Source organism: Gekko japonicus, unplaced genomic scaffold, assembly GCF_001447785.1.
Source record: "Gekko japonicus isolate JY-2015 unplaced genomic scaffold, Gekko_japonicus_V1.1 scaffold98, whole genome shotgun sequence".
Taxonomy (NCBI): domain Eukaryota; kingdom Metazoa; phylum Chordata; class Lepidosauria; order Squamata; family Gekkonidae; genus Gekko; species Gekko japonicus.
The window spans coordinates 1618310-1635175 of record NW_015164668.1 but is presented as its reverse complement, the minus strand read 5'-3'; the positions used below and the strand labels follow the sequence as shown (position 1 = coordinate 1635175).

Below are 16866 nucleotides of genomic sequence, written 5' to 3'. Positions count from 1 at the left end.
AAAATCAACATGTCAGCAACACAACATCAAGTAAATGGTGTATTTAACATTATTAATAAATAAAGTATGTCACAAAATGTCAAGTTCTTTTTGTTTAGTACAAAAATATACAGCAGGTAAAAAGTAACAGCTCACAAATATAAAAACCATGCTGGGGAAATCATCACAGAAATAGTATCATTCAGTTTTAGAACTTTGGAACGACAAGATCAGTCCAGCAAGTGGAAATCAAGATCGGTTAGCAACAAAGAACCGACTACAAAATTGCATGTGACTTAACAGCCGTTCGGGTAGACACTGTTTCCAGCTCTTGGCTCAGAAGTCGAGGGCTTAAGGTTTCATTCCATTGTAACCCAACTCTTCCCCCCCCTTCACTAGCTTGCTTTGCCAGTTTTAATGTTTCCAAACATGGGCAAGGGAGGGAGACTAAGGAAGGGAAAAACAGAGCAGACCAAGAGCCCAAGAGAGAGGGAATTTAAAGGACAGGGGCCTGCTGATGGGGTGAGGAGAATGAATGAAGGAACAGGCAAGATCAGGAAAAGGGACGTGGATCCCAAGGGGAAAATGGAGTGCAGTTTAGAAGAGGGGGTGACTGAGAATGCTATGCAGGACAAGAGCTTGGTATACTGCTGGCAATGGGGAAGGCAGGAGTGTTGCACGGGCAGAGTTGGGGAGGCTGAATGAAATGAGGGTGAAAAGTCCTGAAGAAATTTAATCTGTTCATTTATAGTCCCCCTTTCCCAACTGAGACTCAAGGTGGATTACACAGTCAAAAACAACGCTTGTGGAACAGTATAGTGCACTAGTTCCCAAAGTGGGCAATACCGCCCCCTCGGGGACGCTGAAATGATCCAGGTGGGCTGGAACGATCCAGGTGCAGATCCAGAAACTGCATCTTTTTGTCCACTTCTTGAAGGTGGATTTCCAGGGGGGAACTGAGTAGCAATGTTCCCTCTAAGCTACGGAGTCCTTTGAGCAAAAATTTTACTTTGTGAGCTACTGGCATTAAAGTTGTGAGCAAATGATTTGGCAACTGCATAAATTGGTGCGTTCTTGAGCCCTCCTTCCTGAGCGAAGACAAAAATGTGTGAGCCAGAGACTTTAAAACTGTGAGCTACCTCACACTAACACAGCTTAGAGGGAACACTGCTGAGTAGGTGTTTTTTTTTCTGAAAAGGGAGCTAGGCCAAATCAGTTTGGGAACCTCTGGTATAGTGCATCCGTCAAACAATGCAATAACCTTGGGTTATAAATGGACCTGGGTTTGAGAATGGGATTACTGGGCCAAAACCTCACATAGGGATAGGAGAGAAGTATAAATCTGGGAGATCTCCAGGCCCCCCCTGAAGGTTGGCATCCCTAGACTGAGCGGATGGCAGGAAGGAAATGGATAGGGAAAGGGAGGCAGAGTCCTGAGGGCTGCTGCCACCACGTGACCCAGAAAAGTGCTTACAACTATGAGATTTATTTGGATGCAGCAATTCAGATAGGTTTGCTGGCATTCTATGAAGGTCTTGGAAGGATGTGAGAAATACTATCCTTAAAGGTCTAGGTCCATCTCAACTAATCTCAGTGCTGGTTCTTTTGTGGGGGTAGGAAACTGACATTATGACTTTGCAGGACTTGAATGTTTAATGGTAGGTTTCATGCATGAATCTTACGAAGAGTTGGAAGCATAGGTGTGGTTGCTGGGGTTCAATACAAGTTCCCTCATGCATCCCACCAGAGTTGACTCACAGTGGGGCAGAGGGGTCATCAGGAGAGCTTGCACCAGATCTGTTTGTTGTAGCCTGATTAGCAAAGACTGGTTCTTAATGATTTTATATAGGGTTTTGCTGTTCTTCCCCCATGAATCCTCACAATACTCAGATCGCTGTTATTGTTGTTTCTGTAGCAGAAGGGAGACGGAGGCCATGCATGACTGACCACAAGGCTGTGTCCACAATGGGACCTCAAGCCACTTCTACTGCTCACTGGGGCATAATCCGTTTAGAGGCAAACCACAGCAAGAGCCAGTGTGTTCTGGGGGTAGAGAGTCGGATCTTAGGAGCTCCAAGCTTGGTCCTCGCTTCTTGAACCATGGACTCACTGCATGCTTTAAGCCTCTATTGTCCATCTGTGAAATGGGAATAAGAATAGCATACCCGTGACAATATATTCGATACAGGAAAGTCACAGCCTGCTGTTCCAGAGATCACCTGGGAGTGTTATTCACTTCTCAAACAACCAAGTCAGCTGGTGTGGTGTAGTTAGAATGTCAGACTAGGATCTGGAAGACCCTGGCTCGAATCCCTTCTCTGCCATGGGAGCTTCTTGGTTTTCCTTGGGCCAGTAATACATCTTCAGCAGTGTTCCCTCTAAGCTGAGTTAGTGTGAGCTAGCTCACAGTTTTTTAGTCTCCCGCTCACACATTTTTGTCTTAGCTTAGGAAGGATGGCTCCAGAGCAAACTACTTTATGCAGTAGCCAAATTGCTTGCTCACAACTTTAATGCCGGTAGCTCACAAAGTAGAACTTTTGCTCACAAGACTCCACAGCTTAGAGGGAGCATTGATCTTCACAGGGTAACTTTCATCTCAGGGCTGTAGTTAGGATACAGAGGAGGAGAAGAGAACGATGTATAAATGAGGTAAGTAAGTACAGCATTTAATTAAGAGCAGAAGTGCTGTTGGGCTACCTGCCCCAGTAGTCTCAGAAGAGAACGATGTATAAATGAGGTAAGTACAGCATTTAATTAAGAGCAGAACTGCTATTGGGCTACCTGCCCCAGTAGTCTCGGGACACAATCCACTGGGCATGGGGGAGTCTTGCTGAACCACATGGGCATCGCTTGGCCCGCCCCCTCATGTATGGGAAGGAAGAGTGGTGAAAGTTTGCACAATGGATTCTGGTTGGACTTTCTTTGCAGGGTAAACATGTTGCTCAGAAGTCATTAATATGACATTCACGCAGCGCTAATAAAGTACACAGCGCAGAGATCTGGCACCACAGAAATGCCCAGAGGACGTGAAGTATGAGCCTTAAAACCAAGACTATTAGGAAACAAGATATTTTTGTGTCTCATTTGGGAATAATATAATTGCATTTTGTGGCTCTAGCAGATGCCTGGGCCAGCTGGTTGAAGACGTATAGGGTTCTCCCCCCCACACCCTTTAGATTTGGTACCACACAGATAAAACCTTTTTCTATAAAAACTCACTTTAAAAAATCTGTTGAAATGTTTCCGTTTCCTTCGGCGTGAAAGTCTCTGCTTGTGCTCAGTCAAGACTCCAGATAACCGGGGGGGGGGGGACAATGCCAAGTTGAGTCATTTCTGAAACTGGGGCAACTCCCTATTTAAGGGTTGCCCCAGAACTAGCACTGAGATGTGTTCAGGAGGACTTGTGATCCTTTGCTGAAGCTGTTACATACACATCTACACACATCAGGGCTGCCAACCTCCAGGTAATAGCTGGAGATATCCCGCTATTACAATTGATCTCCAGGCAATAGATATCAATTCACCTGGAGAAAATGGCTACTTTGGAAGGTGGATTCTATGGTATTATGCCCCATTTAAGTCCCTCCCCTCTCCAAATCGTGCCCTCCTCAAGCTCCAGCCCCAAAATCCAACCTGGAGCTGGCAGCCCTAGCACACGTCCACACACCTTGGAACTATACAACATTTTATGCCTCTGCTTTACTTCTGCCCCACCTGCAGTATTCATGGGGTAAACATGCCTGAATGACGGTGGGTGTCAGTAAAGTACCAATCAGTAGCTGCAGCAGTACCATCTTGCCTGGCCTGCTGCCTATACTAAGCATCCTCCAGTAAGGTGTTTTTTGCAGTCAAAATTTGCAGGGGAGAATTGTGCATTTCAGTATTAACCTCTTTCATTAACGACAGTTTGCCCCTTATTTAAAAGCATGTTTACTCATGCAGAGGAAAAAACACATTGTTTCAGTTTAGGGCTAGTTCCAGTTTAGGGGGGAACTGGACAGAGAGAGTGCTTAGGGCCAGTGTTCCCTCTAAGCTGAGTTAGTGAGAGCTAGCTCACAGTTTTTTAGCCTCCGGCTCACAGATTTTAGCTCTGGAAGGATGGCTCCAGAGCAAACTAATTTATGCAGTAGCCAAATTGCTTACTCACAACTTTACTGCCAGTAGCTCACAAAGTAGAATTTTTGCTCACAAGACTCCACAGCTTAGAGGGAGCATTGCCTAGGGCCCCATTCCCCTGCTCTGCCCAGTATAGTGTAGTGGTTAAGTGTGGCAGGCTCTGATCTGCAGAACCAGGTTTGATTCTGCACTCGTCCACATGAAGTCTGCAGGTTGACCTGGGGCCAGTCACTCTCTCAACCCCACCTGCCTCACAAGGTGTCCGTTGTGGAAGGCGATTGTAAACCACTTTGAGATTCCTGAAGGTAGAGAAAAGTGGGGTATAAAAACCAACTCTTCTTCTTCCTCCATGCCCCTGCTCATGCCTCCCTTTGCACCCACCAGCCCAAATTCTTGTCCATCCTTCCCTTCCCTTCTCATGTGCCCTTTCACTGCCCATGTTCACAGATGCCTGTACTACCTACATGCCTCTTCCCTGGCTGTGCTGGGCACTGTGTACAGCTGAGAGCATGAATGATGCAGTGCTTGCAAGTAAGCAGGTGGGGTAAGGGAATGCAAGTCAGCAGCAGTGGGCCCCACCAGGAGCACTGGGCCCTGGTGGCTGCCCCACCTCAGGGTATGCTGACTTGGGCCCTGCTGCAGTGTCTTTCTGCCTATCCACCCCCTCCTGTATCCTAGCCAACTTCCCAGAAGTGCTGGCTGGGTGAGTGGAAAGGGAAGTCCTTGTTTTTGCATGCTGGCTACAAATAAGCTGCCGCTGCTTGCCCATGCACAATAGTGGCGGCAAACTCCGCCCAGCCTTAAACGGGCCCTGCCTCGTGCCTCGGAGCTCATCTGTCATAAACAAAGAGGAAAATAAAAAAATTAAAATGTCTTGCTTGGAAAGTTGGATGGAGAGCAAGCAGGATGCCGTTTCAGGTTGAAGCGAGTTTGCCTTCCTATTATTCCGGACCGGGTTCTGACCCAAGGGCTTCTGCCTGCCTGCCGTTGGATAGTTTTGCTCTCATATTCCCCCACCCATCCAAACTGGGCTGGTTGTTAGTTACCAGCCCTTCAAGTGCCAGGCATCGAATAAAGAAAATTTGCTACTGAGCATCCTCTCTGCAGTTTCAATATCAGAGACAAATTTGGCCTGCGGCTGCCGTTACTCCTTTCAAAGAGTGACAGGCCGAATGAGGGATTGCGGGCACCACTTGGACTTCCTGCCAGGCTGCAGTCATCCATCTCCGCATGTTACCTGGCCTCCACTGAGGCCCAGCCTTCCAGTTCTGCTCAAGCTTGAGAGCTTCTGTGTGGCTCCAGAGGCGGCTGCGTGGCTGTGTTATTTCAAGCCCCCATCCATCTCCTTGACCCAACAAAAGGGTCTACCGTTAATGGGGGGGGGACCTTGGCAGAGCTGACCCCATCAGAATGTGCAGGCTGTCAAAGCACTTTGTCAGCCTTCCTGTATAAAATAAGACAGAAGAACCCCGCCCATATCTTGGTTTTATCTTGGTAGCATGCTCAGAACTGTACATGAGTGAGCAGAGTCTGAATTATGCCAAGCACAAGATTTTAAGGGGAAATTAATTTTTTTGAAGAAAGTCATGATTTTAAAGGCATCAAAAGTAGGAAAATGCAGGGGATCATGATTTTTATCTACTTTGATCTACTTTTATTTGCATTATTTATAGTCTGCCTTTCTCACTTGGACTCAAGACGGATTACACAGAGGGAGTCAGTACAATCAACAAGGCAGGACATTCAATAAACAATGAAACGGGATTTGGGTTGTAGAACCAACCAGAAGTCTAAAAGCAGAACTGAAGCAAAGCATGAGTATTAACATGACACATTAAATGATGCAAAAATTACACAATATGATCCAACCCACGACGATCTGCACACTAGTAGTGCAGGCCACGGTCCCCCAATAATTTATCCAAGTAACTTTGTGATGCCTTTTGTACGATGCTACCGTATTGCCTGCATAGAAAAGCCCTTTTGAATAATTCAATTTTGCATAGATTCAGACAGGTAGCCATGTTGGTCTGAAGCAGTAGAACAAAGTTTGAGTCACCTTTAAGACCAACAGTGTTTTATTCAAGGTATGAGCCTGGAGCTGACAACCCTACCCCACTCTTCCCACCGGCAGACAGTGGGGACCTGGCAACCCGACTCAGTTCACAGAACTACTAGTGTTGTGTGTATGGGTCTTGGTATGCCCCTTGAAACTAGCTAAACAACAAAGGAATGGTGATTCTGAGACTGGGACCATCACCCAACAGCTCCTGACTCTTACTGTGGCCTAAGAAATGGTTGCTTTGCCCTGAGGGGAGGATGGATAGGAAGAGTGGAAAAGGGTGGGAAAAGAGAGAAGCAAGTCTGAGGGGGAGCTGCAGCCAGAAACAGGCCCTGTGACAGCTGGAAGGAAACCTGTGGGACTTATAGAAGTCAGAGCAAAGAATCTGAAGTCCTGCTGTTTGGTTGAAGCTCAAGATAGAGATCTTGTCTAGTATTGACTGTGTCAGGGAAGAAGAACAAGAACCTTTAACTTGACTGGAAAGCACAAGACTCCCCCCCCCCCGGAAGCCAGTTATTATTTCCCACCCCTTCTTAGATGAAGCTTCCCTGTCTACCAGAGGTCATTTCGGGGGGGATCGCGGGGGAACGCAGTTCCCCCGGGTGAGGTACAGGGGGCGGGGCACATGATGAAGCCCCGCCCCCTGCTTCCGGCCGCTCCGCTTCCGGCCCTCATTCAGCCAGGAGGAGACAGTAGAGGAGGGAGATTAAGTCGCTTCCTCCCTGCCTCTCCCCACCCCTGCCTGCCTGGGGCCAGGGAGGGCCTTCGTGGGGCTTCCTTGCACTCCCGCTGGCCTTGCAGGTCCACCGCCGGGCCCCTCATGGGGCTCGGCAGTGGAGCTGCAAGGCCGGCGGGGGCGGCCGGGACCGTTGGGGGCGGGGTGTGTGGCCTTATGACACATTTCCGGTGATGTCAGGGGGTGTGGCCTTATGACACACTTCCAGTGATGTCAGGGTGTGTGGCATATGCTAATGAGTTATGCTAATGAGTTCCCCTAGCTCTTTTTCTATGAAATGACCCCTGCTGTCTACCTACACCATTACAAGGTCTATTGTTATTAATTATCTGTCAGTGCAGTTGTTGAAACCTACCAGGGTTGATACAGAAGTTGCTAGCCGTGAAGTGCCTTCGTCACTTGGCTGTAACCATATCTGCAGAGGCATGCTACTAATTTGTATTGTTCATGCAATGGAGGAAAGTAAGCAGTGAGATTCCACTGGTTTCTGTGCAATTTAATTTGTGTGTAAATGGTCAGGAATAAGTAGTGAAGTGGCCAAGTTTATAAATCCACCGGGACCTCCCAAAGGCCCTCTAAAAATATGTGCCAATTATTTATCTGTTTAAAGCATTTTGACGCCGCTCTCCTTCAGATTAGAATCACTCGATGCGTTTCCCAATATCAATTAAATACAGTAAAACCAATTATACCATAATAAAGCCAATCAACAATATAAAGCAGGACAGCAGTGAAAAACAGGATAAAAAGCACTTGGCCAAATACAAAAATCTTACATACAGTTAGAACACCAGCCATGAAAATAAGCAGGATTTCAATAATTATCATTGTCGGCAGCAAATGGGAAACAGCTTAGTAAATAAGGCATCATGTCAGCACAAGCCTTTAAGAATATTTTTAGCTTTAGGTTTGTGACTCGCCTTTTCCTGCATGGTGTGGATCCTGGGGTGGAAATGCTGCCCCCTAGAGGGAGGTTGATTTCCTCACAGGCTGGGTGAGCGGTGGCCTGGCAACAGGACAAAAGGCCTGAGGGAAAGAAAGCTGAGGTGTTGTTTTTCCCCTGAGGGAATATTTCTATGAACAAAGGAATTCCAGAGAAGGCAGCCTGTGGAGCAGTGAGAAGGCAGCTGACTGAAGAAGGCAGTTGACTGACTTCTGGCATGGGCCTTTTTGTTCTGGGGTATACGTGGGTCATCTCTTGCCAGCTGTGAGGAAAAGTTGCTCCTCAGAGCCTCTAAAGAGGCGAGACCTCACCTCACCAAGCAAGCAGGCCTCCCTGGAGCTCATGAATTAGAGCCCAGAGACAAGAGAGACTTATTTCTCTCCTCACACCAACGTTGGGATTACTCTGTATTTTACCCTGTTTTGTTCAAAACTCACAGCTTTAAACCCAAGTTCTTCCTGCCTTTCATTTAAGCACAGTGCAAAGCCTGAATGAGGCATCCACACCTTTATGACCACCAACCTGGCCATTTTAAGGCTAAAAAGATTTGTTATAAGTATTATAAAGTGAGTGGGTTCTAAACGGAATCAAGGCCGGATATCACGGGGCGGGAGGGCGAGCCGTGGGGGGGGGGGTCAGCATGGCTAATTGCCCCGGCACAGTTTGATCCGTGATTACGCGATCAGACGCGCTGGTGGCACACCACCGTCTGACCCTCCGCGCCGGTGGGTAAACGATGGTGGTGATCACACGACGATCCTGCAGCACGGCAAAGAAGTGGCACGGCGCGATCACACCAGCAATGGCTACGCGCTGCTGCCGTGACAAACGGGGTCATTTTTTTTTAAAGCCGAAACCACTTTTGCTTTCCTCTTTGTGCGCATGCACCATTGGGTTCTTGTGCGCATCTTGTGGAGACTTGGGGGGGGGGAACCTGTTTGCGAAGGGACATGGGCGGGCGCCAGATGCCACCACCGGAAACGCGATCAGACGCCAGCCCTTGCCCCGCGGTTTTTAACTCCGCATCTTCGACGGGAAGCCTCGGGTTCGCCATGGGAGCTCTATGCTTCCCAGATGTTGCGGTGTGATCGAGCCCGGAAAATCCGCCTATCTTCCGTCTCTGTAGCATGGCTAATGCTCTGTGTGACCGCAGCCCAAGTCTGAATTCTCCCTAGAAACTAACTAAAGTGAGGCTGTTGTACTTTGCTCACATCATGAGAAGACAAGATGCACTGGAAAAGACAATAATGCTAGGAAACGTTGAAGGTAATAGGAAAAGATGAAGACCCAACACAAAGATAGATAGGCTCAATGAAGGAAGCCACAGCCCTCAGTTTGCAAGAGCTGAGCAAGGTTGTTATCGATAGGATGTTTTGGAGGATGTCATTAATTCATAGCCTCGCCATAAGTTGGAACTGGCTTGACAAACCATAACACACATAAAGCGATGCACAGTGAGGCAAGAAAATCTTTTTAACCTGTATGCTGAGCAGGTCTGAACTGTCAGTGACTGAGATGGAAAAAGATCTTGGGATCCTGGTGAGTAGCTTAGTGATAATGTTGACTTGGTACCAGAGTTATGAAAAAAGCAAATTCTGTGCTAAAGAGTATGAGGAAATGGACTGGAAAGCAAAACAGGCAGTATTGTAATGTACTTGCACAGATCTATGGTGCAGCCGCATATGGGATACTGTACAGTATCTCAAGATGGGTGCAAAAAAGAACATAAGAACATAAGAGAAGCCACTGTTGGATCAGGCCAATGGCCCATCCAGTCCAACACTTTGTCACACAGTGGCCAAAAATACCAGGTGCTATCAGGAGGTCCACCAGTCAGGCCAGGACACTAGAAGCCCTCCCACTGTTGCCCCCCCCCAAGCACCAAGAATACAGAGCATCACTTGCCCCAGACTGAGAGTTCCTATCTATATCGGTCCCTGCCATACGGCAGGGAATTAGACGCTAGTACCGCGGCTAAAGTGAGCCGCAGCAAAGTTGGGACGGCGCAGCGGGATCTCACAGACCCCCCGAGCCGCGTCGCAACACTCCCCGGCACGATCAGATGCCGGGGAGAACGCGACGGTGGGAAGGGGAGCCTGGCGAACTGCGCATGCTCACACATGCGCAGTTCGGCCAGGAGCCGGGGATGCCCGGTTTGCTCCGCCCCCGTTCCGTCCCGCTCCCGGCCCAAATGGGCTCGTATGAACAGGGCCATCCTGTGGCTAATAGCCACTGATGGACCTCTGCTCCATATGTTTATCTAATTCCCTCTTGAAGCCGTCCATGCTTGTAGTCACCACCACCTCCTGTGGCAGTGTATTCCATGTGTTAATCACTCTTTGGGTAAAGAAATACTTCCTTTTATCCGTTCTAACCTGACTGCTCAGCAATTTCATTGAGGGCCCACAAGTTCTTATGTTGTGAGAAAGGGAGAAAAGTACTTCTTTCTCTACTTGCACTATCCCATGCATAATCTTGTAAACCCCAATTATGTCACCCCTCAGTCATCGTTTCTCCAAGCTAAAGAGCCCCAAGCTCTTTAACCTTTCTTCATAGGGAAACTGTTCCAACCCTTTTATTCTTCTAGTTGCCCCTTTCTGCATTTTTTCCAGTGCTATAATATCCATTTATTTATTTATTTATTATATTTATATCCCGTCCTCCCCGCGGATGAGCTCAGGGCGGCTCACATAAGCGGCATAGTATGGCCGGTAAACATAAAACAGTTAAAACAATCATACAATGACATTTAAGATGCTCACAACAATTATCCATCAGTAAGTTTAGGTGGCATACTAAAGATGACATACTAAATCCCGACTTAGTGGTCTTCTGGCCTTCCATGGCATTTTGGTCTGATCTCCATACAGAGCCAGTCCACTAACCACAAATATTGATGTAATAATAGTTGGTGGTAGTGGTGGTCCTAGTTGAAGGCCTGGTGGAAGAGTTCCGTCTTACAGGCCCTGCGGAAACTACTTGAGGTATGATGACCAGAACTGTACACAGTATTCCAAATGAGGTCACAGAATCTATATATACAGGAACATTATGATACTGTCTGATTTGTTTTCAATTCCCTTCCTAATAATCCCCAGCATAGTGTTGGCCTTTTTTATTGCAGTCGCACGCTGTCTCAACATTTTCAGTGAATTATCTACTATGACTCCAAGATCTCTCTCTTGGTCAGTTTCTGCCAATTCGGACCCCATCAACGTGTATTTATGGTTCGGATTTTTGGCCCCAATATGTATCACTTTGCATTGAACCCCATTTGCCACACTGATGCCCACTTGCCCTGGTTTTCACCACCCTGAACAATTTCATATCATCCGCAAATTTAGCCTCTTCATTACTTACTCCCAACTCCAATTAATTAATGAACAAGTTAAAAAGCATTGGACCCAGTACTGATCCCTGTGGTACCCACTGCTTACCACCCTCCATTGAGAAAATTGCCCATTTATAGTCACTCTCTATTTCCTATTAATCTCTCCATTGAGAAAATTGCCCCTTTATACTCACTATTTCCTTGTCCTTTTATCTCGTGACTATTTAGCTTACTTAGGAGCCTTTGATGAGGAACTTTATCAAATGCTTTCTAGAAGTCAAGGTAAACAACATATATTGAGTCCCCCTTGTCCACATGCTTGTTCACCCCTCAAAGAACACTAACAGGTTAGTGAGACAAGATCTTCCCTTACAGAACCCATGCTGAGTCTGCCTCAATAGTTTTTGTTCATCAACAATGCCTACTAATTATTTCCTTAATAACAGTTTCTACCAATTTACCTGGTATCGACGTCAGACTGACTGGCCTGTAATTTCCCAGATCTCCTCTGGAACCCTTTTTAAAGATGGGAGTGACATTAGCTACCTTCCAGTCCTTTGGAATGGAGGCAGATTTTAATGAAAGGTTGCATATTTTTGTCAGGAGATCCACAATTTCCCATTTGAGTTCTTTCAGAACTCTTGGATGTATGCCATTCCGGCCTGGTGATATCAGTTTTTAAGTTCTCTATCAGTCCTAAGACCTCCTCTCTCATCACCTCAATCTGACTCACATCTTTCAACACCCCTCAGGTCTTTCAACACCCCTTTGCAAAAAAAGGGCAAACAAAATGATCAAGGGGTAGGAAAACCTTCCCTAAGTAGGAAGTTTGTAAAAATTGGGGTTCTTTAGAGGTAAAGGCACATAATAGAAGCTTATAAAGTTATAAAAGGTGTGGAGAAAGTAGATTTAAGATTTTGTACACACTCAGGTTGAGCAGTTTAGTTGCTGGGCAGTAGTACAGGACATCACACAAAACATAATTAATTTCAGAACTTGCTGCTATAAGATGTAGCTGATATAGGGACTAGACATATTCTTGGGTGAGAGGTTTAGCCAGGCTGTTAGCCAGGTTAGCCAAAAGGAACATTGATCCTTAAAAGCAGTGTACCTTCTAAAACCAGCTACAGGGTGGCAACAGCATACAGATGCTTTGACCTCCATGTCCCTGCTTGTTAGGTCCTTTGGGGCATCTGGTTGGCCACTATGTAGAACAGTGTGCAGAACTAAATGGACCATTTGCCTGATCCAGCAGACTTTCCTTATGACAGAGGAAGTTGAAGGGTACCTAGTGTGAATGTCTCTCTGTGTATGTCTTTGTGCTGCTGACCTGGAATGTAGATGGCATACTTAAAAGAATGTTCCTGATCTATCTGAACCAGGGACTGAAGTTTTCCAATATTTGCAAACCAAAACCAGAGGTGGTGTCTTCAATCCAAGCTGTTTAGGGCTTTATAGGCCATCCCCTGCAATATGAACTGAAAAGTGATAAGGCTGGTCATTCTAATTGCATGTCATAAGGTTGGATGAATAGATATTTAATTAGCTTTATAGAGGAAGCCATGGTTTGGCATCTTTCTGCTTTAGCTGGCATGACTTTAAATTCCAAAGAACTGTCATTGTGAGTGTTGTGACTGGGACAGTTTCTGTTGTCTCGCTTGATGGCAGGTTAAGACTTTAGATCTGACCAAAGTATTTGCAAATTTGAAAGCCCATCAACACAAAGACTAATTTCTGATATTCCCCCCCAAGTTCATTTATCTGTTATTTGCAGAGAAGCAGGGCTAGATGAATACAGACTGAATTAACTTACTTGATCACCTGCATTTTAACTATTTAACTATGTTTGCTTGTTACCCAGGCCTCATTGTGAGTTATTGCAAGAGAGTTGCCACGTCATCCACCCCCCCTCTCTCTCACACACACACGCACACACACACACTTCTTATGACTGAGAATCCAAAAGAACCAAAATAGCCTAAAACTGTTCAAGTAGCATTCTGTGAGCTCTTAGCTTCCTATTTAACATTTGCCATTGCTGATTAAAACTGGCATTAAAAGACGAATCAAATAAAGCCGCAGTTTATCTTAAGCCATACAAGTGAACCAGTGACCTTAATGTGAGCTGCACGGCAATTGTAGTATTTTAGTTACACACGTCTCTAAACAAAGTGGTGTTTTGTTTTTGTTTTTTTAAAAAAATAATTCTGGTGATTTAAAGCAGTGGTTTTCATAGAAGAGGGTTCAAGGGGCAGGTGGCAAACCCTGCCAGGGTCCGATGTACCTTTGTTTAAGATGATCAAGGCAAAATAAAGCACGCAGAGTGCAAGCTGAAGGCAGTGGCTCCTAGTTGCTCTGAACAATGAGCAAGCTTGACAGGGGAGCCCTTCATAGAGTGTCAAGGAACAGCACTAACAAGGTGGGGGGACGATTAGGAGAAAAATTTCAGGGGGTCCTGATTACTCGGGACCATGAGGTTGGACAAGTCATGTGATTTGTTTTCCTGTAATGTTTGGCTCGAGGTTTGGTATAGGGTTGCAAGCCTCCAGGTGGGGCCTGGGAATCTCCCACTTGTACAACTGATCTCCAGCTGACAGATCAGCTCCCCTGGAGAAAATGACGGCTTTGAAGGGTGGACTCCATGGCATTGTACCATGCTGAGGCCCCTCCCCTCCCCAAACCCCGCCCTCTCCTGGATCCACCCCCAAAGTCTCCAGGTATTTTCCAACCCAGTAGTGGCAACCCTAGTTTGGTAACATGATTGGAACCCAAAGATGATCTTTGTTTAGGGGCCCAGGACTACTCTTGGCAGCAATGTTCAAAGGTATCACTTTGGCCTGTCACTGCAAGGAGGCCTCCTTGGGTGGTGTGGCTGTTGTCCTTTGGTGCACTGGTTGACTCCCTCCTTGACCTCTTTTAAGTTAGACAGTTCACAACCGGCTGCAGGCTTGATCTCCGAAAGTGGGCTTGGAGGCGCTGAGCTGCTTGAATGCACAAAGTTTCTAAACCCAGCTTTTTTTTCCTTCTCTCTTCCAGGAAATTGCCGCGTATCTAATAACATTCGAAAAGCATGAAGAATGGCTAACGACATCCCCTAAAACCAGGTAACATTCCAAATAGCTCGCCTTGTGAAAATGTCCATTGATTTATTTCCCCCCTGATTTTACTTGACTTGCTAAATCAATTCATTGGTCACCAAGTGAAGGCAAAAGTGTGGTAGTGGGGGGAGCCAACAGCCCACCAAGTCATGCTTGATAGCTCGTGACACCAAAGTCTCATTAATTGACTTAATGAGTATTTTATCGAATGAAATCAGATTGATTAAAACCAGACCATCTGCAGTCTTGACAGGTTAAAAAAAGTTTTAGCCCAATGGCTTAACGTTTAATTATATCTGTTGGGGAGGATAGATTCGAGGACTTTGCTGAGTGAAGGGGTGTTGTCTGTTCATCTCCGTGGCATTCTCAATTGTAGCAAACTCTTTGGACCAGCAATCAAAGACAAACCAAAACCTTCCAGGATAGAAGGAGGGGCATATCGACTGTCTAAAATGTATCTATCTCTGCTGTTTTGTTTATTGGGTTAAGCTTTTGCAGGGAGGGCAATTTGGCAGGAGAAATGCTATCAGCTGCAATTTCTTAGCTATGCCTTCATGTGCTCTTCCTTTCTCAGCTATATATCTTGGACAGGGGAGGCAAAGCCCTTGGATTCAAGCCAAAGGGAAAGCACCAAAGGACCTTGGCTTCTAACCAATGGCTCGTGCCCTGTGGTCTTGGAGAACTGGCCCATTGGATTCTGGATGCAATTAAATTGTGTCTCTTTTATTGTATTTTTATGTGTTGTGCATTGCTTTGGGTCCCGTTAGGGAGAAAAGCGGCCAATATTTATTTATTTATTTATTTATTTATTTATTTATACATTCCATTTATATACCGCTCTAACCTTTTTGCCGGTCTCTGAGCGGTTTACATATAGTTCCAAATTCCAGTTCATCCAACTAGGGCCACATTGTCAATGGGGTAGTGTCTGCCTACCAGCACCCCGGGCTTGTTGGTATCTGGCTTCCGGCTTCCTCCCGCGGCTCCGGATGTCGGCGTTCTTCTGGTGCCCTTCTGGAGCAGGTCTTCTGGGCAGCTTCCTCCGGCAGGCCTTGTTCTGGCGCGTGGCCCCGTGCTAGACTAACTAGACTAATTCCTTCCTCTCCAAGAGAAACAAGCCATGGGAAGACATGTTGTTTGTGTTTGTTCCATGACTGATGTTGCATTTTCTCCCATCTATCCTCGCTCTGTAATTTTCATGACTGTCGTAAGCCAGGGGAAAAGAGAGAGGAATCTGCAAATATTCTCTCACTTGAAAATGTTGACATTTTTAGTGGTGCTAAGAAACCTGGAAAATTTGTGTTTGCTTGTTTTGGGTTGTTTTTTTAAGTTCTTTGAAGAGCAACATGAATTTTAAGGAACGTGCCTGGTTTTGAGTTGTTTTTGGAAGCTGCAAAGGGTACCTCTTTCTGAGGGCTTTTGTTGCTTTTTTTGGTCCACATGACAAGGAGAGAATATGGTTCCTCAGTATGGAAAGTAGCTTTACATCCGTAGGCCAGCTAACATGTTTTGGGTATGGGACATCCACCCTCTCCTTCTTTTGGCTATATATGGCATAAAGGGAAATCGAATGAAAGGAAACATTTGCAAAGTTATTGACATTTGGTAAACAGTCGCATTTAGCTCTTCAAAACTGCCATATGAAATCTGAATATGATGTTTTAACCTTACAGTCTTGGGCGCTTTACATTTCTACTCACAGTTTTTCAAAAGTACAGCCCACTCTGTCTGGTGGTCCTCACTGTCCCATAACTGGGCTTTCCAGTGCAGGCTTCGGCTTGCTGGCATCTCTTGTGATTTGAGCAGGTGTCAAATATGAAACCTCTGAAACCGTCACCTGTCAAATAGCACAAGCCACTCCATCTCTTCAATTGAATATGGCACAATTCCAAAATATAGCTGCATTTGAACTCCCTGGTACTGAAATTAGATCTTGTATGTTCAATACAAATATCAGTCAGTGAATGTTTGGGAAATAATCAAATGTGCAGCGACTGTGATGAATGTTCAGTATCATAATTTGCTGTGGATAATTTTTTTAGTAGAATTTCAGGGAGCAAATTAATTTCAGCTCTAATTCATTCAAAATAAATGAGAATTGGTTGAGTGGAATCCCAGGATCACACTCATTGGGGAGAGGGACTGTTTTCATCTCTGCGATTGTTGCCAAACCTGGACACGTTTCAAGAAGGCAAAAACAACTGTGCACATTATGTTTGTGATGTGAGAAGTCTTCTATTTAAAGACATGGTTTTAAGAAGGGAATCTGGTACAGTTCCCTGGTGAATTTTCCCAACCCCCCTAGTGTTTGTCCAGGCTTGGCCTTGATGATATGAAAGCTCCTTCACTGAGTTGTACCAGGTTGTAGACAGCGAAAAAACAAAAGACACACACAAGAGTACATTTTGCAAAGACGGGAGGGAGCGGAGAGGATGATACCAACATGCAATCAGATTACCTTTTCTTTGCCGTCCACAGTTAGGATTGCCAGCTCTGGGCTGTGAAAGACCTGGAGATTTTGAGGGTAGAGCCTGAGGATGGTTTGAGGAGGGGAGGGACTTCAATGGGTTGTAGTGCCATACAGTAAACTTTCCAAAGCGG

At 45.9% G+C, this 16866-nt stretch overlaps 1 protein-coding gene across 1 annotated transcript in view; it reads left to right on the top strand.

Moving 5' to 3' along the window:
- CAMTA1 (calmodulin binding transcription activator 1) overlaps window positions 1–16866 on the top strand; it is an 890421-nt gene that overhangs the window by 256487 nt on the left and 617068 nt on the right. Inside the window, exon 3 of the mRNA XM_015409145.1 lies at window positions 14204–14271. Coding sequence (XP_015264631.1) covers window positions 14204–14271 — 68 coding nt within the window. The remainder of the gene's footprint in view (window positions 1–14203; window positions 14272–16866) is intronic.